The 26,749-nt window shown below is 39.9% G+C and overlaps 1 protein-coding gene across 5 annotated transcripts in view; it reads left to right on the forward strand.

Moving 5' to 3' along the window:
- The first annotated feature begins 8,649 nt into the window (after positions 1 to 8,649).
- The window catches only part of Gpc5 (glypican 5), a 1,110,053-nt gene continuing 1,091,953 nt past the window's right edge, over positions 8,650 to 26,749 (forward strand). For 4 of the 5 annotated variants that reach the window (XR_012907933.1, XM_075949572.1, XM_075949573.1 and 1 more), the window contains exon 1: positions 8,660 to 9,225. Coding sequence is in view for 4 of the 5 variants with exons in the window: in XM_075949572.1 (XP_075805687.1) it covers positions 8,844 to 9,225 (382 nt within the window). In the remaining variant the exon portion in view is untranslated. Of the gene's footprint in view, positions 9,226 to 26,749 lie in introns of all 5 variants that reach the window. The other variant, XM_075949575.1, reaches the window with a different exon arrangement.

The raw sequence follows: 26,749 nt of genomic DNA on the forward strand, positions 1-26,749 counted from the left end.
ATACTAATGTGCAAAGACACTTGTAAAGTAATACCACTCCTTCAGATGGTTAATAAGGGTGCGACATGGACCTTATTTATACATACTGAAGATTAAACACATGATAGAAAGAATCTTTACATGGGGCAATTAGCAATCAATTATGACAATGGTATATAGCGGTGAAGCCTCTGGAAGAACTTCCTTTTCTTTAATCAGAGATAATTATCAATTATGAGGCTTGATCATTAGTAGACTGTCTATATTTTGCATTTTAAGAAGCTACTGATAATTAGTCTCCAGATATTGCTCCAAGTGCTCATTACACTCAGAGAGAAGTGATTCTTCCTTCTAAAAGTGACTTTTAGCTTATAACCTTGAGCAATTTAAGATTGCCTTGTACCAACATTGAACTGAGATGTTATACTCAATTTTTCCTGTTATTTAAAACAATTTATTTGATAACTGCAGATATGCTAAAATAAGAAAAGGAAATTTATTACTTCCAAAAAATAGTTTAATTAATTTTTTATAGAGATCTGCCTGCTTCCATCATTAAGAGGAGAAAGTTTATTATCTTAGTTATATTTAGGATGCTACTTATAAACATGGATTAGTGTCAAATATTTTTCCAGTGGGGCAGAATAATGTCTATTTACTGTGTGAGGCTGTGAACCAGAGTTGTATAAACCTCTTACATGTATTGCCCCAGTTAACCCCATCAGCAAACATGGGCATTGTATTTCTGCCTCATTGCCTGCAGTAATGAAAACAGGTGTCAGAGTGTTCTTAAACACTTGGCAAAGTAGTGCAGACAAAGAGCAATCATTCTGGAATATATTTATCCCTAGTGTTAACATTAATTTTACCTAAATGTATTAATATCTCAGCTATTATAATATTAGTTGTGAGAAAATAAGAAAATAATTCTCTCACTCTTGACTAATCTAGTAGTGCTATTCATGTTTTAAGGCATCTATTTTTATAGTTTTCCTCTACATATAAATGAAAAAAGTGAAAAAAAACTTATTGAAAGTTAAGAACCAGATGATTCAGTAACCCATAAACAAAGACGACAACCTGATTTTGAAAGTACTTGTTGATAATTATTTCATCAGATGGTGATTTCCCCATGTATTAAAAAACTAAAGATTAAGTTAAATGTAAAATGTGGACTGTTATTTAAGTAATAAGAACTTAATATTATCAATAAAGATAATATAAGATAGACAAGAATTTGACTTATGGGAGCAAAATAATTCAGTAAGCATCCCAGGCCGTGCTCAAAGAGTCAAGGGTCAAGCTGATCACCAGGGCTCTGTTGTCTGGGAGATGAACTTTCTCACATTTCATGATCAAACCATAAAGACTGTTAAATATTTTTGTTTAGATTAATTTCTGGAAGACATTCACTTTAAAGGAAACATTTTAGCTGATGTGGTTAACAACTTTATTTGTTAATTCATCTTTCTTGAAAATATTGGTACAGTTATGGAGGGTATTGGATCTCCATGGAGGATTGCTCTGTGTAAGACCTAAAACATAGGCTGTATAACAGTTGGTACAGGTTGTTCAACTGAAAGGGAAAGAAACTTATGCTACATTAACTCCGCTATACCATGATTTCGCTTCAATAATTTCCTGGTAGGGAGTCGAAGTCAGAATTGGTCCAATTGATAAGGGATTAGTCAACAGGCATCCTTTCTTACTGGGTGAGAGGTCACTTCTGGCAAGATCATGAAAATTCATGCTAGGCTTTGGGGTCTTTGGATAGCTTAAATATGACATGAATGTGGTTGTAGTTATCAGAAATTTAGTGGAGGTGAGAGATAGGGGACACGGTGAAACGAGGGAATGTCAGACCAGAGTTAAAGACTCTGCAGTACTCGGGGATGCTGTCGGAAAGAGACACTGCTGATGTTTTAGTTACCAGTAAGTACTAAGACTTCTGCTTATTTATGAGCTGAGTACAAGGGACTGAACAGTAACTGTCTAGCTCAGTAGCAGCAGGAGTGCTGTTGCTCAGGAGTACAGGAGTCATCTGATGGGCTTGACTTGTATTTGTATTCATTCGTATTTGTTTCTTCTAAAAAAGTTCTTAATCATTTTGGACCTTTCTTTCTTTCTCCATCTATCCGTCCCTCCCCTCCCTTCCTCCCTCCCTCCCTCCCTCCCTCCCTCCCTCCCTCCCTTCCTCCCTCCCTCCCTTCCTCCCTTCTTCCCTTTCTTCTTTTCTTTTTTGGTTAGTAGAGTAATTACAACTGCCGTGGGGATGGTTGAGTTGTCTGATCCAGGAGCTATAACCAAGCACTTAATCAATGTGAGCTATCATTATTTACTAAATATAGAGAGTATCCAAACCAGCTTCTGAACATGTTTTAGTTTTATTTATGCTGCTATGGTAAAATCTCTGGCAGAAAGTGACGTAGGAAAGAAAGGGCTTATTCAGCTTACAATTCCAGGTTATAACCCTTTATAGCAGGGAAGTCAAAATGGGAATTTAAAGCACCGCCTCCACAGTCAAGAGCAGAAAAAGAATAAACACATGGGCACTTGCTTGCTTGCTTCTCAGTACTTAGCTAACTTCCTCTACTCTTATGTAATACAGGGTCCCCTGCCTAGGAAATGGTGCTGCCTGCAATGGGCTGGGTTGATTAATAACTAAGCCCTCATAGACATACCCACCGGTCTATCAGATTTAGGTAGTTCTTCAATTATGAGTCCTTTTTGGGGGGGGTGATTCTCAATTGTCTCATGTTAGGAATTAAAAAGAACCACTACAGAGCGTGAGCTATTCAGTAGACAATTTTGGCTTAAAGATGTATTCAGGGTGAAGACTGCAATCATTACACCATTACCACATTATGCTGGTAATTCTTTATCTGTCTTTACAAGATCTTGTGCTGACAAACTGTAAATGGTTACTGAGTGTACGAGGGAAGCTTCACATTTAGAAGACTATGGGAGTGTGTTTTAAATGATGGCCCTTTAAAGATTTTCCTATCTTAGGGTATTGATATTTGAAAGCAAAGCAGAGAGTCTATTATACAAAAGACAGTCAATAAGTGCTGATTGAATAGCTTTCAAAAATGAGGCATTGTAAATATCAAATTATTGAAATTCTCTCTGGCTTCATTTATGGTGTCTATGAGTAAATTGAGCCAAAGATCAGCTATAGAATAGTGTTTACAGGTTGCTCTAAGAAAACTTATATAAAAGACACGGTGGTATTGTATTCTGATTGAAAGATAGGAACTTGAATGCTCTCAGAAGAGTGATTGAGCTATTTGTTTGGGTGGCATAGGAATACCGAGAAGAATAAAAACAGTTTTCCTAGTCACCAGTTAGCTCATCCACTGTGGGACAAGGATATTAGCAAAATGTGCCCTTTATTTATGAATGTGGACATTTACATTTTCTCATGAGAACCATCCAGTTGGTTGTATGGTTTCCTATCTGTTTTGTTGAAAGGATAAAACCACTGAGAACTTGCTGGTAGGTCTCTTTAAGCCTAGTTAAGCTTCGTGAAACTTTTTACATCATATTTTCCAATCAATGCTTGTTGCTTAAACCATCAATATGTCTCAGTTGTATCTGTGATTTTTGTTAGGAAAAGTGTTTTCTAGACAACAGCTGCAGGGATCAGGCTGGACAGCATGACTCCTTTTCACTGTAATGGTTGATGATGATCAGCTCTAACAAGGAGAGATTCTAGTGGGAATAAGGAAGCTTGAGGAAACTTGGTGGCTAGTGAGTTTTATATAAACGCATGAAGAAGTTTAGAAGAATAAGCAAATATATATATATATATATACATATATATGCATATATATATTTCTAGCATAAAAAGTCTGATGAATTAATGAATTTTCTTTAGTCTTTTGATGTAACTGAGTAAATGTTTAGGTGAAGTATGAAATGCCTAAGACACCCTTGTCCTGAATTTTAACATCCTGATTTGACTCCTATTTTCCCCATCTGTCTATGGCCTTGGGCAACCATCCCACATATCTGTTCCCATCTACTTATTTGTAAAACAGTACTGGTAATAAATACTTTCTAGTGTTGCTATAAAGAGTTAGTGAAGGAAAATCATATAGCACTTAGAATATTATTTACATGAGAATTGTATAGAAAGTCACGACTGCTCTTGTTTCTTAACATGGATTTAGGTGACTCCCAGGAATCCTTTTCATGATGGGGCATCAAAGCAAAAGTGGTTTATAAATATTTCTTTTTAGGATACATACACAAAGCCTTGCTTGAAGGCTTATCCATATAGTAGCTAGTGTTTTCTATTCTCATTTATTAAGAAAGCTTCTAAGAAAAAATTGTAGTATTGGAAAAATGGATATCTAAAGCAGTTTTTTATTGCTTTATTAATAGAAAATGGCTGGGAGTCAGATATGAGAGTCAAACCTGATAGATCCACAGAGTGATGGAGAAAACCATCATCAACCTCTACTCTCCATATTTCCCCACATGAAAGTGTTGCGTATCTCCTTTTACCATTCCTTTCTCTTGTGTGTCCATCTCTCTCCTCTGAGTCAGTCAGAAGATTGTATGGTCCACTCTGGCCAGATGAATGTGAACTCCATCCTCTGAACCAAGGCCACACACCATTGGCTGTCTTGAAACAACTACACAAACAAATCTCTTGCAACCTTTCCCCCATTTTTTCTAAATGAAAATAAAAGGGCTTTAACGCTAACATAGTAAAACTATATATGATAAAAGCAATTATAAAGTAAGGATTACATTCACAATTTCCAGTCCATTTGTGTTTGGAAAAGTCTAAGAAAATACTCCATCTGTCCTCTCTTGGTGAGTCCAAAGTTTTGTATTTAATTTACTTTCTATCTTAACTAAGGAAGCTATAATTATAACAATCTAATCTTCAGCCCAATCAAAGATCAGAGAGGGATATAATATTACCTGAGTAAACAGGAGGTGCAAAGCAAACAACATTCAAAACTATAGGAATCACAGAGATATCGGGCTGCCTGGACAGTCACACCAACATTCCTCTGCTATGTAGGGACATCCATATTTGGTTTACAGGCCTGGAATATCTGACAGACTTTTTTGTAAGTAGGAAATTTTGAACGACTGTCCTACTTTGCCTTGGCAAAGTTTAACAGTCACCTTCTTTTATATCCTGCTTGTCCAATTTAAACATCATGCTGCCAGCTGTTAAGACAAGGGTAGTTCCTTGCCCAGTGGCTACTTTTGCTGCAAAGAAAACAAACTGAATGTGGAGTTCTTCAGTGCTCATCATCTCTTTAGAAGTAGATTGGTGCTGCCAGGAGCAGATGTGTTTTACTTTCATGAAAAGCCTTATGTTAACAAAACATTTTAAATTCTGAAGTGCTTGAAGACCATCTATCTTTTCAAAATAAATCTCTGTTTTAACTTGAAAGCATACCTACTGTAACTATAAGACTGATCGTTAGAGATGACTAACTACTAACATGTCTTTCTTTGTTATCCTGATAGCTTTGAAAGACTAGAATTTTACATTACAGTTTTAAATGAGCTACATAGGAACAATACCTAAACAAAAGTAGAAACATAAATACAGTATAACAAAAATAACCTTAAATTTGCATCAATATACAAAATATCTTAAACAAGAGTAGAAATATATATACAGTATATCAAAATAACCTTAAATTTGTATCAATATATAAATATTCATACCGATTCAAAATATTTGAGAGTAGAAATTGCTTTTTCAGTTTAAAAGTAGATTTAGTAATATACTTTTTATCCTATCATTTTTATATCCCCCTTTTTTCTTTTCAGAATGAGATCTGTGAATCTAATCTCTTGCTTGGTTTCCTCCTTGCCCTTGACCAATAACAACTTGTAAAGAACGGCCTATATGATGATAAAAATTCATAACCCACTGAGTGACCAGAAATCACCCACCCCACCTCTTGGGAACATAGGCAATGTATTCTTAAAATTGCTTACTGTTGTCTTGGGATGACAGCATCTTTAGGGAACCCTGAGAAAATTGGGTTAATGGTCAAGTCCTGGAAGAGCTGGCTGTATTCTTCTTCTTCTTCTTCTTCTTCTTCTTCTTCTTCTTCTTCTTCTTCTTCTTCTTCTTCTTCTTCTTCTTCTCCTTCTCCTTCTCCTTCTCCTTCTCCTTCTCCTTCTCCTCCTCCTCTGCCTCCTCCTCCTCATCACCATTATTGCTATTATTATTATTTTAGTTTCTGTGTTAAGGGAAAATGTGGAGCTTATCTGAAATCTTGACTGGGTAGTTTGTGAGGCTGGACCAAGTCAGCTAGCAGCTTTGAAGTTGTTCTGGATGCAGAGTTTTGAGGAAACTGCATTATAGGCATTCTGAGAGGCTGCATCACCTGGGCTACTTGTCTTTATTGGTGTCTAGTCCTTTTTTTTTGCTGAAAACATGCAAACTTTTAAAGGTAACATATAAATCTGCATTAACACAGGAATGGAATGTGCAGTGTGCACAAGTCAGTTAAAGATGATTTTTGTTTGCTTTATGATTGAGCAGGTAAACGGCATCTGTTAACTTTATGTCTGCTTTGACTATATAAGCAGCCTCTATCCATGACATATGAAAAGATGGCATGTAATTATTAGTAATGAATACTTTGAAACCAACAAGATTTATCATGACTCATCTGTTTCAGGGTTGTTCCAATAATAGAGGGATCAGCATATATGTCACCTGTTTTGTAGTCTTCCTTGGTTTCTTTTTTCTTGTCAGTGGCCAAGATTTTTAAGAGGTCTCCCCCAATGAAATCTGATTTTCATTCCCCAATGCAACACATTTCCTGACTTCCATTCTGAAACCAAGACATTTCTAAAGTACCTAGGCTGGTTTAATTCAGCAGTCCCTTTCACAACCCAATGTCATTCACTCATCAGGATTCTAAAAATTCAGTCAGCAAAACACCACACAGGATCCAGATCTATTACTCTCTTTAAGGACTTTATTATTTTAAATTACCTTTGTCTATGACTGTCTATACCCATGTTTTATTGTGTCTGTTTACAGGTTTTCTTGGTATGGACAGTTTTACTGCTTACCTTCAGCCTTCTCATATTACATGAGCCAAGCCTTATACCCGCCGTGTGGCTCCACACTTGGTGCTGCTGGCTAGATGAAGCCCGCAGGCAGCCTCAGGAAGCCCCACCTCTGTACACCATGGCCCTGTGGTCCGCCTGAGAGACTGCATGGCTAGGAAGCCATGTCTGACTCTGTGTTTATGTGTTTAGAACATTTTTAAAAGCTTTCTTAGGCCCTATGTGGAAATACGTGCCCCCACTTTGGACACCATATAAAGCAGATTCCTTTACTGTTTTAGTAATAAAAAATGATCGGGAGTCAGATTTTAGGGTAAAACTTGATCGATTCAAAGAACAACGTAGAAAAAGAACAGCAACTTCTACTCTTCACTCTTCCCTGCTCCAACCCACCTCAACTCTCCTTTGCCCCCTCCTTAGTCCTCTAACGTGTCCCTTCATCTCCTCTCAGACCAGCAGAAACAATGTTCTACTCCAGCAGCTGAATGGGGACCCGCCCTTCGAACCAAGGCCTGACTCCATTGACAGTCTCGGAGCAACAACACAAATCTCCTGCAACAGATGTCAGAAGTCACGTTGGTAGTATTTCACTCTGAAACTGTCCCAGTCATAGCAAAATGTCACCTCTGAAAATGCTACCTCTGATACCAAATTGTCATTAGAAAAACCCCATGACACTTAGCTAAGACTGAAAATTATTCAACATGAGTCTTGGCAAGAGTTCAGCTTAAGATGAAATTCATTTAAAGTGGTTAAGATATCTAGCGTCCTTCCGTCCCGCAATGCTTTTAAACAGCTTCCCCGTGTTAGCACTCTCTCCAGGCGGCTGGGATTGGGACTGCTCTTGCCACTCACTCACTCATGTTTAACTTTTGGTTCCTTATTTATTCCTTTTGCAAACTCTAACTTGACAAACTTTCTTTGTAGGCTTTTACTTGACTAGTAAGTGCGGTGTGTCTATATTCCAGAGGAAAAACTCCTCTGAGCATGTTTGTTTTAGTTACTCTCTCAGAACTTTTAAAAACAAATTCTCGAATATGTCAAAGCTTAGAAAGACCTGTAAAGGCAAAGGGCATATATATATATATCTGGACTTCACTGTGATATTGAGAACGTGATGGCTTTCCGGGGAGGTTCTGACTATTTTATTTCTTTCAGAAAATTCATAGTTAGCATTACAGAAAAAATACACCAAAGCACTAACCTACAACATTTAAGAATTGTTCTATTACAGGCTTCTTTGAAACCTAAGTGTTATTAGGCGTCTCAAAAGCCAGCTTTTGCCTTCATAGTGTGCCCAGGTCCAATTCATGAAATTTGAATACAAATTCCCATGGATAGAGGACCTTGATTTGGAGAGAAATGCTTCCTCTTATTTCCAATCCATGGTTTTCATCTCCTTTCTCGGATCCTCTTTATACATACTTTTGGTTCGGCAGGTCAATGATTTCTTAAAGGAACCGCAAGGAAAGAGACTGGGCCTCCTACCACGAATTTGGTTCTTTTCTGAGGTCGCGCTGTCGGCCTGTTGCTGGGCTCCGCAGGATCTGGGCTGGGGCGGAGCAGGCGGACGGCCAGGGGGTGTGGCTAGAGGCGTGGCCTGCTCTCGGGGCTTGCCCGCCCGGCTTTCAGCGGAGCTCCGCTGGCTGGCACAGCCTAGGTTTGCAGCCGCTAGGTTTGCAGCCGGTACCTGCAGCTCTGGTGGCCGGTGCGGGACGCTCGCAGATTCTCCGCGTCTCCGGAGCTTGCGTTCGGCTCGCGCAGAGCCAACTCGGCCCGGTTGGGGAGGCACCCAGGGGATGCTGCTCCTGAGAAATCCAGCGTCACAGCCTCTGGGCTCCAAAGGAAAAACCCGAGCTCTTGCAGGTGAAGCTGCGGTCCATCCGCGGTCTTCCGGAGGCCGCCTGCGCATCGCATCACCGCTAGCCTCGGCCACGCATATTACCCCGGCACCGCCGGCGCAGGGCGCGCAGGAGAGTGGGGACCACGGCGGGGAAGGCGCGAACCGAACACCGAGGATGGACGCCCGCACCTGGCGTCTGAGCTGGCACTGTCTCCTCCTCCTGGCTCTCCTTGGATCTACCCGGAGCGAAGGTGTGGAGAGCTGCGAAGAAGTTCGGAAACTTTTTCAGTGGCGACTTGGGGGACCTGTCAAGGGACTACCGTATACGCCGCGGGCAGGTACGCGCAGTTGGTTGACCAGGAGGTGTGAGGTGTTCCGACCGGCCGGAGACCTCTGGTCTTGCGACCATGCTCTCCCAGGCAATCCAGAGATAGTCTTCGGTGAAAAGATGAGTTTTAGGGTCCTCCAGTCTGACTAGCTGAATCGAGGGGAGGTCTCTGGGGATGCTTCCTGTGCTCAGGAAAGTAGAGCAGCTTGAAGGGGCTCCTTAACTGCGCCTGGGGTTCATCAGAGCTCCGGAGCATCTGCTTTCCCGCCGGTGCTCTCTTAGTCTCCAGTGATATGTCTGAAGGACTTGTAAAGCGGAGGTTTGTTCACCGTGCTGGCAAGTCCGTAGTAGATCTGTTCTTAGAGGGAAAGTCACCAGGGGTCCTGCCTTTGCTGTTTTCTCAAGGAATTGTGCTGGTTGCCGCAAGTTTGATGGTGAAAGACCCAGGCATATTCCTTTGCTGGACAGATGCAGCGGATGCTTTCTGTAATGATCACCAAAACCAGTACACTCAGACATGACCTTTAGTCGCCCCTCTGCATCCTGGTACCAAGCTTTCCTAAAGAAATCCGAGCTTCTCAGTGTGTCTCCCCCACGCACAAAGTAGTTTCACCCCTAAAATAGCGTTATGGCAACAGGCGTTTAAACCCTGCATTTTGGGGGTTCTTCGCATGGATGAGGTATGCCGGAGACTCACGGGGGGAAAAAGACAGGTAATGTGGCAGGTGGAGACCACTCTTCCTATAAGCTCCCTTTACCTGCGTTCATGCCCTGTGCCTTATCCTAGCAAGCCAATTCTTGGCTGCTGGTGGGAGAGAAGGTGTTAATGAGCCGATGCAATACCAAGTGTCTGGAGCTAAGTTAGTGGAGTAAGGCTTGCTGTTGCTGAAGTCAACAGAAGGGATGGACTCAAAGGGAGTTGTTGGGTGAACAAAGAATTTGCAAAATGCCTGAGTACAAAATACGTTCTTTCTTCCATTGCAAGGAGGCTTGTCTTTAGCACTCCCCAGTGGTAACATTTGCTTGGTAAATGTTCTGCCAGTAAACTAAATTCTTATCATCCTTCCCGGGTTTCTGGGCACATAAAACCCATTGACCAGCACTTACGTGATCCCTTTTAAATATATCAATATTTATTTAAATGTTTATTCAGTACACAGTCACTTTTCAAACTGCTTGACACACATAGCTGGTACTTCCAACTTAGGGCCATTCTTGTCTCCTCAACAAGCAAACAAATTACTTATTTTAGTATATTTTTCATCAAGAAATGCATTTCACTTAGCTGCTTATAAAAACTACCTGATTTGTGTGCAGTAGATGTTGAACTGCGAAACCCTCACATTATGAGATTTTTGTCCCCTGGATGTCATAGCTTTGGCTGCATGTTGACAGCTCTGCAGTGAGGCTTTGATTCCAACAGCTTCTCACATTTCAGTGTTTCTGGTGCCTGCCGAATACAACACACGGTAGCAAAGTGTTGGGTTTCATTTCTAGAACCTGTATATACCATCCCTTTCTAGAGCATTGATCATCAAGATCACCTTTTGCCATGATATAAGGGACTCCTGAAGCTCCTCTACTCTAGAGAAATGCAAAAGCTTGTCATTGTTTGCATTTGATACATGTGGCACAAACCAAGAGCTGCAAGGGTATGTGCCTTCTTTGTAAGGACATCCTGGGCTGTTTTCCAATGGATGCACCTCTCTTATCTAAGGGAGAAGAGTGCAGGTCCCACTAAAGAAACTGGAGCAGCTGTGCTCCTAGGGCATCACTGGTGCTCCTGAGAGAAGTGCTAAGCTCCTTTGATATTTCATTAAGAAAGTCAGGTAAAAGTACTATGTTAATTTTGACTAACACAGTAAAACCATTCATACATAAATTTGGTACAAAATTGAAGTTTTCCTATGTCATTCATTAATTTGAATTATTCATTAAAACATTAAAATGTTTTGGAATTGATTTATCTTTTTCCCTACTAAAACTATCCCATTTGCAATTTGCCCTAAGTTGCATATATCATATGATTAATAAATATTTTATTCTTATATTTATTATATTTATGTATATTATGGTTATATTTTATAACTGTATTTATAGTAGTTAGCTTGAAAATCAGTAGGTGTCTGTTCTGTATTTTAAAATTACCCTGGTCTCAGGTCAGTGTATACTTAATATGTAAGTAGGCATTTTTACATGAGAATACAAATCGTGCCACTTTTAAAAAAATCCATGCACTTACTTAAAATATAGCCTTTAATTGACTAAAACTAATACCTTTAATTTAGAATTTGTTTTTCTTAGAAGTTTGTTTCTTTAGTGCATTTACTTATCTATTTATTTGTTCATTTCTTGCATTTCTTGTCCACAGTGGTTAATTCCTTAGGTGTCTAGATAAATGCTATTTCTGTAATAAAAAGAAGATTGAATAACTTTTTTGCACTTCCTTTCTACACTTGTGAATTTGATATCTTCTGGAAAATCTTAGCCGATTTGAAATTATTAACATGGTGTGGACAGAGATTTAAGCTCTTTCTCGGCTCTCCCCACCTTTGTTCTCTGCACTGCTCCAGTTCCTCTAAGCCTATTGAGCTCCTAAGAATGTTTGGATGAGAAATGTAAAAAAGGAAAGAGGGAGTAAGTGTGATTAGAATTACAGATTTCCCAGTGTTCCGGTTTCATTTCCTAAGTAGTAGTCAAGGTGCCCTTTGCTCCTGTTTATTTTATTCAGGGAAGACCTGTTAGTGGGGGCATCTGTAAAAGGCCCTTTCATTTTCTCTTACTTATGGAGGAGGGAAGATAAGGATTTATTCACAAACATAGACCTTCTTCTTGAGGGTAGTTAAGGGATTCATTTAAAATATGCCATCTGATCATTAGTGTGTAACTAATTTTAGTGGGTGCTTATCTATCTCAAACATAACTTTGTAGCAAAGTTGATGGAAGAAAGGTTTTTGTCAACTTTTCATGACCACAAAAATTACAATACCAGATGCAATGAAGTCACAAAGAGAATAGATTTATTGATGTGGGATTACCCTCTGTGTGCTGTGAATACCATTGGTGAATAAGGAAACTACCTTGACCTGTTGATAGGGCAGAACTTAGGTAGGTGGGGAAAACTAAACTGAATGTTGGAAGAAAGAAAGGCAGAGTAGAGAGAAGCCATGTAGCCCTGCCGGAGACAGACACCAGAATGTTAACTGGTAAGCCACAGCCATGTGGTGAAACAAAGATTGATAGAAATAGGTCAAATTAATATGTAAGAGTTAGCCAATAAGAAGCTAGAGCTGTAGTAATAAGGGCCCGGCTAACTCAGTCGGTAGAGCATGAGACTCTTAATCTCAGGGTCGTGGGTTCGAGCCCCATGTTGGGCGCCATTTGTAGTAATAGGAGCGGCGGGGCTGCGTCCCCAACACCCCAGCCGCCTGCTCGGCTAGCTTTTGCCCCGGAATAACAACACACAAACTGTATTCATTTAATCACTGCTTGGCCCTTTAGCTCTAGCCCTTACTGGCTAATTCTGATATCCCGATCAACCCATCTCTAATAATCTATGAGCACCGGTCTTACCGGGAAGATTCTAGCATAAGTCCATCCTGGGTCCGAGCTGGGGCATGGCATCTCTCTGAGGCATCTGCTCCGGAGAGGAGAGCTGTGGAATCTGACCTCACTTCCTCTTCCTCCCAGCATTTTGTTCTGTTTATTCCACCCACAGGGCCAAGCAGTTTCTTTATTGCTTAACCAATGAAATCAACAGATTGATATATGACACTCCCACATCATAGACCCAATGGGCCAAGCAGTGATTTAATTATTAGAGTTTCTGTGTGATTATTTCAGGGCTAAATGACCAGGAACAACCAAGCGGCTCCCTCTTTCTACAGTTTATCTGGGCTTGTTGTGTAGGGAGCTCCAGTTGATTTGGGACAGCATAGGTGATTGTGGGTAGGCATTGGGGATGATGTACTTGATGAGACCCAGGTCCTGGAGCCCCCTTTGATGCTGCCACTCCAATGATCTAAAGACCTCACCCAGAATTTAAGCTGAAAGCTTCTACTGCACTTCCCAAGACTGCCAGTCCTGGCATCAGGGTTTTTCATACAAGACCTTTATGTGGATGTAGTTGGCTATGGAGGAGTGCCAATCTGTTGTAGGTTGCCATGTGTTTGCTTCCAGCTGCCCAGACTTGAAATAACTACTCAGAAATTATATTACTTAAATCACTGCTTGGCTTATAGCATAAGCATATTTCTAGCTAACTCTTATATCCTGAACTAACCCATCTCCATTAATCTGTGTATTGCCAGGTGGCTGTGGCTTATTGGGTAAAGTTTCCTCCAGTGTCTGTCTCTAGCGGGACTACATGACTTCTCCTTGACTCCACCTTCTTATTCCCAGAATTCAGTTTAGTTTTTCTGCCTACCTCTATTTCTGCTAAGCCACTGGCTGAAATAGATTTATTCATTAACCAATAAAAGCAACACATAGACAGAAGGACTTCGCACACTACTATAGAGCCCACTGTAAGCATTGCTATCAACTGTAAGTATGTCTGCTTCCTCTTCCCTCTCTCTCATGGTTGTGGTGACTTTTCACCTGGTGGCACAATGTTCAATTTGTATAACAGCTTCTGGATGGTTGCAATTTGGAATTTTAAAGGAACCATTTTACACTCACAACTTATGTTACATTTACTTATTTTGAGCCAATTAAGAATGTCTGGAATAAGGGTTTTGTTGCCCCACATGTATGTGTGTATAATATAGATCATCTAGATTTCTGACTAGATTATTTGGGATTATGGTCCTGGAACTAGACAGCTATGAGCAATTAGTTTGGGTGGGGAATAACACACACACACACACACACACACACACACACACACACACACACACACCACAGAGGTGAGGGGAGGCAAGAAGAGAGAGTTATTGAGTAACTGACTTATTTGCATGCTTCAAATTTCATCTTAAATCAGCATTTCAAAAACTGGAGTATGCCAGTTATTATTGTAGAATGCCTTTTCCTTCTATTACCTGACACCTATTACACACTCCTTTCCTTTTGTTACCTGACACCTATTACACACTCCTTTCCTTCTGTCACCTGACACCTATTACACACTCCTTTCCTTCTGTCACCTGACACCTATTACACACTCCTTTCCTTTCACTTTGAGACCTTTTGCCATGAGATTGCATGCATATTGAAAACAGAGAACATATCTATTGGGGGTCAGTGTCACAGGCACTTGAGCAGTTTATACTGTCACACGGAGTCCACATTTGAAATGATGTCATCCTATTTTAATGAACTACTGGCACCTTATTGACATTTGAACACATCTGCTTCTGACTCGGGGTCCTGTGAGTCATACAGCTAATTGATCCTGGTTTGGATCATGTTCTTTGACTACCGACTGGTGTATAGAACAGAATTTGGTATAAAATAAGATTATAGCTACCATGTGACCAACAAGCTGTGGCCTTACCTTCTCTCCGTGGTGAAATGTAGCTCAGACTATGAGCTCACACAGATCATGTCACTTGTCAGGCAGCTTATCACAGCAGTGAGAAAAGTAGCCAATATGGACACAATGTGGAGCTTTGAGCATCAGGTGGACCAAGTAGAGTGACCTTAGACTTTGAGGGTACGAAATAGTAATTGCTGATAAATCACAAACCATGCTGTATTGTAACAGGCAAGTATCAGAGCCTATTATAATACAGATAGTAATTCCAATAAAGGCAACTTAAAAAACACATTATTAGTCTTTTTTTCAAATCTGCTTATTTTAAATTAGTGACATTAAATTGTTCATATTTATTATTTACAGCATGATTTTCACTGTATTGAAAATATGACATATATAATGTATATATGTTTTGAAGTAGCTAATTGTAGCTGAATAGTATACATGTAATCTCACAATGGATCATTCTTGATGGCAAAATCACTTAGCATCCAGTCTCATTATTTCTAAAGATTCAGTGCACCATCACTGTGTTTATTAGTTCATTGTATAACGGATCTCTTGAACTTAATTCTAAGTACAGTTTTGTATGCCTGAATCAGTATATCCATCCTGAATTAGCTGAGCCTGAGGTGGCTGTAACTGCCCCTTTACTCTCTCCTACACAAAAATCAACCTTTTCGATCATAAGGTATTTGTCGATTTGTATCTTACTTTTTTTTTTTTTTTACTAAAAATGATGTCTTCAACATTTATCCATATGGCTGCAAATGACAGGAACTTATTCTTTTAAAGACAGGCCATGTTCCATTGTTTGGCCATGCCATAGTTTTTTTTCCATTCATCTGTTAACTAATGGACACTTGAGCTTACCAAGTCCTTAAAATCTCTTTTCAGTGGAAATTTGGAAAACGATCTGCCTATATGAAGTATAGGCATGATTTATTTAGGACAGCTTATGAGAAGTATAGCAAGTTTCCTCAAATAGAAGACTGATTTGTGTCAGTGCTAATGAAATACAATACAGATTTTGATATGGCTCATCTTGTCACATAAGATTATTTAAAAATACTTATATAATGGGAGGCGGTGGTGGGGAAGAGACAGAAATCTTTAATAAATAAATAAATTAAAAAAAATAAAATAAAATGAAAAAAAAATAAAAATAAAAATACTTATCATCTAAAAGTTAGTAAGCATGCCTTAGTACATAATTAAATTTATTACTTGTTAGGATGAGGAGGACCTTTTCTTTTCCTTCAATGTTATGGTAAAATTTATTTTAGTTTTCACGGTTCTTTATAAGCATTCATCTCCTTAACTATGTTCTTCAAACTCAAATTTCCAGACTTTTCTTCTTTTACATGTTAGGAAAGGATGAAATCTGAGGAAGGAATTGAAGTGAAAGCATAGCAAGAAAATGCCTGCATTGATCAAATAAAATGAACAAGAAAAAATTGCACTGGGATGTCCTGTTCATTGCATATAGATTCTTTAAATGGAAGACTGTCAATATTAAATTACCGGTTCAGATTTATTTGCTTTCTGAGTAACTCTGTTATTCAGTGAGGTTAGCCCAAGCTTCATTTGGTTCGTTTTCTTTTGATCATTGAGATGTCTCTGTTTAATGAGCTGAAACTGGAGCAGGTCAATAAAGCGGAGAGATTAATAGTCCGTTCTCACCAGGCTCGGAACACAGTTTACTCTGGGTTTAAAAAAAAGTACTCATTTTTTTTTTAAAAGAAGGTTTTGATCAACTTAAAAGGAAAGGGAAAAACAGGAATAACACCTTGAGGCTCACGCAGTAGAGAAGTCCGTGAGCTTCTGTAGTTGCTGTGAATCAAGTGGACCTGTGTGGGTCTGAGCCTGTGAAGGTACGAGTTCTAGTTTGAAAAGAATAGGCTAAGTTTCCTTCTTCCCCTCTGGAAGTTCATTGGTACAAAGAAAGCTCCACGTCATTAAATATTTATCATTTAATTCTTCTATACAAATGTCTTGTCATAATTTTAATGGGAAACAAAGCTTGACAAATCACTAAAATGTTGTTTTGGGGACAGAATATGGAAAAAGCAAACTTAGTGTCACAATTTTGTCACATGTTATACTGCAGAGAAATGAATTTGCAGTTTTGAAACGGCTTAGTTTTGTCCATACCATTCATAAGAGGTGTGACATCTAGCAAATGACTCAGCTTCTCTCAGATGTTTAACCTTCTTCCACACAGATGTGAGTATATTTAGGTTTCTTTCATCGTTGGGTAGCTTTGGGGAACTATGTTATGCTGGCACTACCTGAAAACATTTCACAGATATCTTGATGTACTTGGCTAGTTTTATGCCAACCTGACGTAAGCTAGAGTCAGCTGAGAGGAGGGAGACTCAGTTGGGAAAAGGCCTTCAAAAGATCCAGCTGTTGGGTATTTTCTTAATAAGTGATTGATGGGGGGTGCCACCATTCCTGAGCTGGGAATAGTCCTGGGTTCTATAAGAAAGCAGACTGAGCAGGCCGTGGCGAACAAGTCAGCAATCAGCACCGCTCAATGGCCTCTCAATCAGCTCCTGCCTCCTGGTTCCTCTGCTGCTTGAGTTCCTATCCTGACTTTTGTTGATGATGAATTGTGATGTAAAAATGTCAGCCAATTAAACCCTTACCTCTCCAAGTTGTTTTGGTCATGGTGTTTCATCCCAGCAGTAGAAATCCTAAGACACTCAGGGTTAGTTACGTTTTTTTTTGGTTTTTTTTTTTTTTTTTTTTTTTTTTTTGTGACTAACTAACTGACAAGATCTACTTAAGGAAGTAGAGTTGACTTTGTCTCACAGTTTGAGGGATGGTCTGTCAGAGGAGGGAAGTCATGGAAGCAGGAACCCAAGGCAACCAGTAACCCCAGAAAGCTGAATGCTGGGGCTCCTCTTAATTTCCTCTTATTGAGTTCAGAACCCAGCCCATGGGCCTAAATTACTTCCGTTTTTTTTTAAATTTGTTTTTACTTAAAAATTTCCACCTCCTCCCCTCCTCCCATTTCCCTCCCCCCATCCCCTTCTCACCATCCCATTTCCCCTCCCTCTCCAGTCCAAAGAGCAGTACTGCAAGGCAGCCTTCTGTACATGGCAGAAATTAGCTGTGTATCTTTTAACAAGAGGAGGAACTAAAGCAGTACTCTGGTTTCCAAATTAAAAACTTTCACGAAGTTGGTCCTTTACAAAGTTTCTGTTGCTGTTGCCAAGTACAAGAGTAAGTTGGGTGTGGGGAGTAGGTGGTCCCAGGAAACCCATACAAGGCATCTGTACCAATCCAGCGGTATTTGTGAGACCTCTGCAAACAGCCATCCGCGTGCCCCAGAGTTTATGAGGAAGCTTGGACTCCCACATTTGCTTTTGGAGACTCCTGTGATTCCCGCCCTTTTTTCCCAGTTTGTCTTCTGCAGCTCTCTGTTGCTTCCTTTGTCGCTTTCCTGTTGTAGAAGATGAACCACCATGGGCATCGCATATTTTCATTGTTTGTCCCTATAACAGAAAGGCCTAACTCTGCTTTCCTGAGGCTTTTTTTTTTCTGTGTTGTGGTTACACCAAGCAGAGGAATGTTGTTATCCCAGACAGAGCAGGATGACTTAGGCCTACTGTAAATCCTTGCAGTGTAATTCACTGCCTGCCCAGGCAACCCTCTAGAACCAAGAAGGAGCCCAGCGACTGACATTATATACACACTGCTTATTGTGCTCGATGTGCTGGCTAGTTTTATGTCTACTTGACACAAGCTGGAGTCATTGGAGAGGAGGGAGCCTGAGAAAATGCCTTCCTGAAATCAGATGGTAGGCAAGCTTGTAGGCCATTTTTTTTTATTTACTGGTTGATGGGAGAGAGCCTTCAGTTTTCTGGTGGTCTTGGGTGCTATTAGAAAGCACGTTGAGCAAGCCAGAGGGAGCGAACCAGTAAGCAGAACTCCTTAATAGCCTCTGTATCAGCTCCCACCTCTAGGATTATATCCTGCCTAAGCTTTTGTCCTGACTTCCTTTAATGGTAGATTGTGATGTGGAAGTATAAGCCAAATAAACCCTTTCCTCCCCTCCTTGTTTTTGGTCATAGAAATTCTAACTAGGACACTTGAGTCTCCAGCAGTGAAACCCTCTAGAATATTCACCGTTCTAGCCGTATTCCCCAGTCGGTAGTCCTTCACAGAGCCAGCAGTTCATCTCAGCCTCATCCTGGTCCATTTGCTGTGCTTACGGAAGGTGTGCTCCTTTCTTCTCCCTCACTAGTCATGTCTTACCATATCTGTTCTTCTATATATCAGTTTTATGTATTGAGAGTAGCTTAACCACAATGAAACCTGTTTCTTATTTGTTGAGTAGGAATATTTTCTATCTTGTAAATATTTCAGTGTTGATTCAAAGAAGCTCTTCAGGTGACTTCTCAGAGACTTTTCTGACGACTGCTTGCAATCTTCCCAAGAAGACAGTCTATAATCTATGTTCCCAAGAAACTTGGTGCATCTTTTATGACATTTTATCACATTAAGTGTTTACAAATGTGTCTCTCCGTCTTCTGAGCCCTGGAGGGAAAATTATGTTTTATCCTCTTGTTGGCCTTAATAACTACACAATGTCTTGTGCAGAACAGGTGCTCCATCAATATTTGATGAATTCGTTTGACTTATTAATCAAAATGAAGAGCAGAAAATTGCTCTGTAATTTAGTATAGGTGAAGAGGAGACTTGGCAGCTCCTGAGAAGGGGGTGATAGAGGATCGCTTAAAAGGCTCTAGGGCCACCATTTCTCCCCACATACAGGGACATCAACATATCACTCCTAACGTTATCTCTGTGAAGGATTAGCAGCCGAACCCAAGCTCTGTATAGCCTCATGCTTTTCCCTCTGCTGCTTGGCGGAGCTGGGCAAGGGCTGCACACTGTCAGTGCTTCTTAGACAGAGAGTCACTATGCCAGAAGTTGAGGATTTTTGGTACTGAGAAAGCCAGGTCATTTGCACAGGGAAAGCTTTTTGACTCACGTCATCTTCTGCCATATGTGTTTTTTCGTTTACCATCCATCCATCCATCCATCCATCAGTCCATCATCTGTTTGTTTCTCATCTACGTACCTACATCTATCTATCTATCTATCTATCTATCTATCTATCTATCTATCTATCTATCTATCTATCTATCACCTATCTAATGCCTCTCCAGTTAGAAAGATGCTTGTATAAAAGGCAAATGGATCAGTTGGAGTTTTTTAGAAGGCTGAATTATTAGGATTTCTGAGGGAGAAGCAAGTGTCATATGTGATTGCCAGGAAATACTACCTTTTAGGGACTAGGAAGTGCCCTGTGGGAAGGACTTAACATTCTGGATGCTAATGTCGAGGCTCCTGCACAGGTAGTTGAAACATCTGTCTAATGAGTGGAAGAAGGGAGGGGTAGAGACAGAGGTGAGAGGAGGAGAGAGAGAGAATAGACAAAGATTGACAAGTCATTGGGTGTGGAAAGAGAACAGAATTTTGAAACTTGCTGACTATGCACTTCACAAAGATGTTTAGGTAACTGGATACGCCTCAATATTTCTTGGTGTAGGCATTACGAACTCTGGCCGAGCTGATAGTTAACTTTTGGAGTAACTTGCAAATGAAGTGGAGATGTGGAATCTCTATAACCATTCCACAAAGTTTAGTTCTCTAGGAACGACTCTGTATTCTGATTTGTAATTTTCACATTGTTGCCTTTGCACAGTGCACACTTGCTGACTGTAGTCAAAGAACAGGATCTGGTGAGAGCAGCCTGGGGGGTGGATGAGGCAGGCAGCAATCAGAGACAGGGCTGCTCACTTGCCCTGGAAAGATCGTCCATCAGAGTGACATCATCAGATTTGCGTTTTAAAAGGTTATTCTTGCCTGTAGAGGGTCCATTTGACCCCTTTTCTAGGTGTGAGAGTAGAATGGTGTTAAGAATCAGTTGAGAAGATATCAATGTAAAATGGGTCTAAGAGGTTCAGAATGACTGGGTAATTACTTTCATCTGCTTACTTACACTAGGGACCTGGTAAGGACTCCCCATGCTTTCTTAGGCTGTACATTCAGCTGAACTTACAAAACACAAGAACAACATATTTACCTTGAACTTATGATTGTGTTAACATCTTGGTTATAATGCATGTTGCACCTCTTTGTTCATATGACATGTGCTCCTCTCTGAATAATCAGTGTAGGCTGATGCTGTAGGCTAGTCCAGTCACCTGTGCATGACCCATGAACTTCTTTAAATGTTTATAGTATATGCCAGATAAAATAAAGCAATTCAGTCTTAAATGTTAACTAAAGATAGAATAACAATGATATAAAAAATAGAAGCAGGGAAAATAATCTTCAGTTGGCTATAAGAGGAGGGCAGGACATGGCTGTGACCTTGGCTGGAGATTTCAGTTTTGAGTTTCTTATTGCTCACTACAAAGAAAAATACAATCAACAAACTATTTAGTACAGTTGTAGGTAAGGGCTAGGATGCGTGGCAGGCTGAGAAAAACAGTGGGGTGTAGTAATATGAGCGGTGGCGGGGCTGCGTCCCCAACACCCCAGCCGCCTGCCCGCTAGCTTTACCCGAAATAATTACACAGACACTGTATTCATTTAATCACTGCTTGGCTCATTTCTACCTAGCCTCTTCTAGGCTAACTCTCACACCTGGACTAGCCCATTTCTTATCATCTGTATAGCACCGGTCTTACCGGGAAGATTCTAGCCTAAGTCCATCCTGGGTCGGAGCTTCATCGCGTGTGTCTGCCCGGGAGCGGGGCATGGCGAGAGCGTCTGCTCCCCAGCGGAGACCCCCAGCAGAGATCTGTCGAGTCTGACCTCACTTCCTCTTCCTCCCAGCGTTTTGTTCTGTTTACTCCTCCCACCTATCTCCTAACCAATGAGAGCCAAGCAGTTTCTTTTAATTTAACCAATGACCTTCCTCCATCAGTGGGGGTTGTGGAGGAATGGAAGGGAGGGAGAGGGAAAAAGAAGAGAAGAGAAAGAAGAGGAGAGAGATAATTATGATATGGTATGGACAATGTAAGTGGGAGATAAAAAATTGGATTCTGATTTTCTTTGTCAAAAGGAGACTACATATGAATAAGTCACTAAGCTGAAGTTGAGACATTTTGTTTTGAAGGAAGAAATGATGCATTAAACATTTAGAAGATAGTAGTAGATGACTCCCGATGACTGTGATAGGCTTTTAGCAGGATGTACCTAGTCTCTTACTGTTTATAGTAAATAAAGCTTGCATCTCTGGGTTTCGGAGCCCTAGGTCTTAGGACAATGTTACTGTGAGCTTTATGAGCATCAAAGCATCAAATGAGAGAATTCACGGTCGAATGGTGTTTCTTATTTGAACTTCTTAATGACTGTTCTTGCTTACAATCTGGGGCTTATCCTAAAGTGCTAGGATTCATGTGGAGAGCTACGGTGATGGTCTTAGACTTCCTGTTTACCTGTGTCTCTTAATCCATGGGCTTTCCAAGTTATTAGTAAGATGCTGAGTAAGGTCTGAGCTACATTTGGAAATAAACTCATTTTGTTATATTTATGTTCTCATGAAGTATACACTTGTGGATTGCTTTTATTTTTCTGTATCTTATGCATTTTACACACTACAATATTAGTTTAGTTAGATAAAGTATAACCATTTTCTACAGTTGTCTATGGACAGTTCCCTTGATTTTGGTGGGATCATCACTGCCATGTTCATGGTTACCTTTTGTGCCTGATTCTTGACTCAAGAACCAGAGAATCTCCTTTTGTAGACTTTTGGCCTTACACAATTAATCTTTACTTCTCAGGCTGAGGAACAGCAACACAACGACCATATTTACACATGTGTGTGACTTGCATTCTATTTCTCTTTCAGTGTTCTGTGAAATGTCATTGCATTTAATAAAATGATTCCTCCATTTCAAAAATGTGCAGACAAATTCATAATGCATCTAATAGTATCATAGACAAGTAGAAAATATACAAGAGGTCGTGGAAATGACCTCATGATCTCACTTTATTGAACAAAGGTATTCTATCCTGAGCATGTTTCTGCCAATCATTCTGAAGTGGCTTTGTTTTCATAGTCACCCACTCAGTGAATATGAATCCAAGGACAAGCAAGTAGAAACAGATACTTTTAAGGATTTTAGAATTGTCTACTTTGTTCAAATGATCAGCTTTGTTATTTCCTTGTATGTGTTGTCTATATAATGTTCTGTGAAACTTAGATCAGTGGCACTCAGCCTTCCTAATGCCACGATCCTTTACTACAGTTAGTTCTTCATGTAGTGGTGATGTCCAACCATAAAATTATTTTTGTTGTTACATCATAATTTTGCTACTGATATGGATTGTAATGTAAATATTTTTGGAGATAAAGGTTTGTCAAAGGGGTTGTGGCCCACAGACTGAGAACCACTGGCTTAGAGAATGCCTCACAATTATTTTGGAATATGATGGTCCTTTGCAATGAACATGTCCTATATAGCAATTGCCCATTGATATTCCTGGCAAAAGTGAAGAGGCAGGCATGCATGTACACACACAAAATGCAATAAATAAAACAAATACCTTACTTTTTCATTTCCTAGACTCCATAATATGATAAAATAATTAAAAATATAAGTTGTATATATGTGCATAATTTGTTGAAAACTACAGTGGAATAGCAACCAATATGAAAGGAGTTGACACATTTCTACATGACAAAGTTCATGGAAGGCAAACTTGTACAAGAAAGCTTGCTCTAGAAATAATAGATGTCACCCTCTAACATTGCCTCATTCGCTTTAGAGTCTCTGGGCAGGGAGGGCCACAGACTAGCCGATAAGAGTGAAAATAGTGATGGCGTTGATGTTTGTTCCCATGGCATTCAGAAAGGTGCACTCCACCAGGGCTGGTCCGCTGCACTAATCTAGCTGTTGAAGACTCGCCTTAGTGAAGGTGGGGACAGTACTTGGAGAAGGCAGCATCACCATGGAGACCACAGAGAACTGGCCAGAACTCTGACAGCTCCTTTTCCTCAGTATCTTCCTGATGCTGTTCATCTCCTCCTGTTTTACACGGACTCCCAACTCTTCCAGAGCTAAAGAAGCATTGCAAAAATACTTAACATCACTTTCTGGGCTGAAAACTTAGTAACAGGACCCTACAAATCCTGACAATCTTGACTTCTACCTCAGATTCTTAAAAAGCAGACAACTTCTGAAAGTGTTATTGCAATAGATTATTTAAAAGAGGTGGCTAAAAATCAATAGACTACAGACTACAAGGATTTGATTTTGATCCTCAGAAGCCAACTCAAAAACACTGGGCTTGGTGGCATGTTCTTGTAATCTCAGCACTAGGGAGGCAAAAGGGTTCCTGATGTTACAGGACAGCCATACTAGTCTGATTTGCATGATTTAGACCAATGAGACATCCTGTCTCAAAGGAGGAAGACCCTGCCTGTTGCCTGTTGTCCTCTGGCCTACACACTCACATACCCACATATGTATCTTCTCTCTCTCTCTCTCTCTCTCTCTCTCTCTCTCTCTCTCTCTCTCTCTCTCTCTCTCTCATACACACACACACACACACACACACACACACACACACACACACACACACACGATAGAGTAATTAGAGACCTCCTAAATAATCAGCAATAGTATTGCAATTTACTTTTATTTTCTTTCGAGTACCAGACTATGCTGCTGCAGCTACTGCTGTTGTGGAGTGGGGGTGAGGTGGGTACCTTTTGTCTACAAAGCTGGTTGACATCCACAGACAGCTAAATGTTGGTTCCAAATTTACGACCTGAAGTTTGAGAAAGCATCCTACCGAGCGTGCCTTTTTTTCTGCGTCATGAGCTGGCAACACAATCTTTCATATTAAAAGAGCCTGTTATTGATTTTATAATTAAGAATTTAAGCATGTGATTTTGTGTCAACATTAATTGACCACCTCTAGGAAAAAAAAAGCTATGAGCATATTATCTATAAAAGGCACAATGATGCTGTTTATATATATATATATATATATATATATATATATATATATATATATATGACACTATTACTGTCCCATCTGTGAGCATTATATTGATTTTATTTGCCTGAGTTTTCTGAGTCCTGAGCATTAATTTTTATTGAAAATAGGATGACAAAGACTCATAATATCTGAAATGCTTAATATTCTTTTAAGGGTTTTCATTTTTATGAATGATATCTGTATATACTTTTATAGAACAATGAAAATATTATATAAAGTAATAAATGAATCTGTAAATTATAGTGACACTTTAATATGAAGAATATTTGTAAAAATGTAGAAATAATAACCACAAATACTATTTCATATAGTTTATTGAACCAGTTTTTGATGTCTTCAGCAATATGTTCTTTCTAGATAGAATGTTTTTGAAGCTCTCTCATTAATTTTGAGCTAAGACAGTACCTTCTTAGATTTATTACAATACACTGTATGTGCAAGAAAGAAAGAGAAGAAAATTACTAATATTCTTTTGAAAACCTTTCGTGCTGGGCTTTGCTTTAGTTGCTTGTAACAAAAAGCATAGGGGGAAACAAAGCTTGCAACAAAGCAAACATTGTTATCCTGTGGAAACTTCAGTCCTAGAAGGAGATAGGACCACACAGTACATATGAGCGCCTGCCCGTACATGCATGTGCACACATATACACAACCCATTCATACATGCGAGCACACATACACACACATGCACACAATGTAGGCAGCAATTGGAGGAAATGCTTATTGTGTTATTAAACAGGTTTTAATAAAGCAGCTTTGGTGGAGGTGATGTTCCAGGATCTTAAATGCAGTGTGACTGTCTATGAGGTAGCTATCAGGTTACAAATAAGAAACAAACAAACCAACCAAAGGTAGCCAAGATCCATACAGATTTTTGAAGAATACAAGCCTCTTCAATGTGACTAATTTGATTTCAGGTGAAAATGGCATTTCTCCCTCTTGGGTGACGACTACACTCTGTTAAATTCTTCCTGGCAGCCTTGGCAGAGTCTGCGCCACTCCTGAGAGGTTTGGGTCAGGAGGTAGTGGTCTGAGCAGTCCTGCACACTAAATTTGGAGGTCTCGCTGTTCAACTCCCTTTTCCTGTTTTCTCACTTACTTCCCAGCTGCCAGCTCTGGTTTTCTAGCTTTCAGGAAGGTTGAGGAACCTCTGGAATTTAATATGGTCAGAGTCAGGGATGGGAGCCTAATCTCATGCTTCCTTGTCTTCCAAACTTTGACTTCTTTCTTCTGCTCATTTTGTGACTTTAATTAATTCATTTTATTTAGTGTTAATTTATACTTCTTATGGATAATTGTAGCCAACTTCTTGCAGGGTATAGATATAGAATTTGTCTCCACTTTGTGACAGGGGACTTGGGCACCCATGGAAGTGTGTTGTCTTTCTCCTGTTCTGTGGAAAGTCTTTTAAAATTCTAAAATAAAACCCAAGAAAATAAAATGCCGTATGTAGTAGGGAGGCCTCTTGTGTGTTCCTGGCTGCTCAGACCTAAAATAATCACACAGAAACCATATCATTTGCATTACTGTTTGACCAATAGCTTAAGGGTATTTCTGGCTAACTCTTACATCCTATACTAGCCCATCTCCATTAATTTGTGTATTGCCATGTGGCCATGGCTTACCCGGTAAAGTTCCAGCATCTGTTTCCGGTGGGGCTACATGGCTTTTCTCTGGCTCTGCATTCTCTTTCTCTCAGCCTTCAGTTTGAATTTACAGAGGGGAATCCTACATCAGTTGTGGCTTGCCTTTACCCCTGAAATCCTGGTTACTTGTGTACTGGCTACATATCATAATGTTGCAGGTGACAGAAGGTAAGTGTCCTTCTCACTATGACTTGGAAAATGAGCGTGGGCTCTGATGTGTTGTAATTAGAGTAGCAGGCTACTTTCCCAGCACCCAGCCACCCGCACAGCTAGCTTAACTCGAAATAATTACATGGAAACTGTATTCTTTTAAACACTGCCTGGCCCATTAGTTTCAGCCTCTTAACCCATTTCTAATAATCTATGTAGCC

This window comes from Microtus pennsylvanicus, chromosome 15 (assembly GCF_037038515.1).
Source record: "Microtus pennsylvanicus isolate mMicPen1 chromosome 15, mMicPen1.hap1, whole genome shotgun sequence".
Classification (NCBI taxonomy): Eukaryota; Metazoa; Chordata; class Mammalia; order Rodentia; family Cricetidae; genus Microtus; species Microtus pennsylvanicus.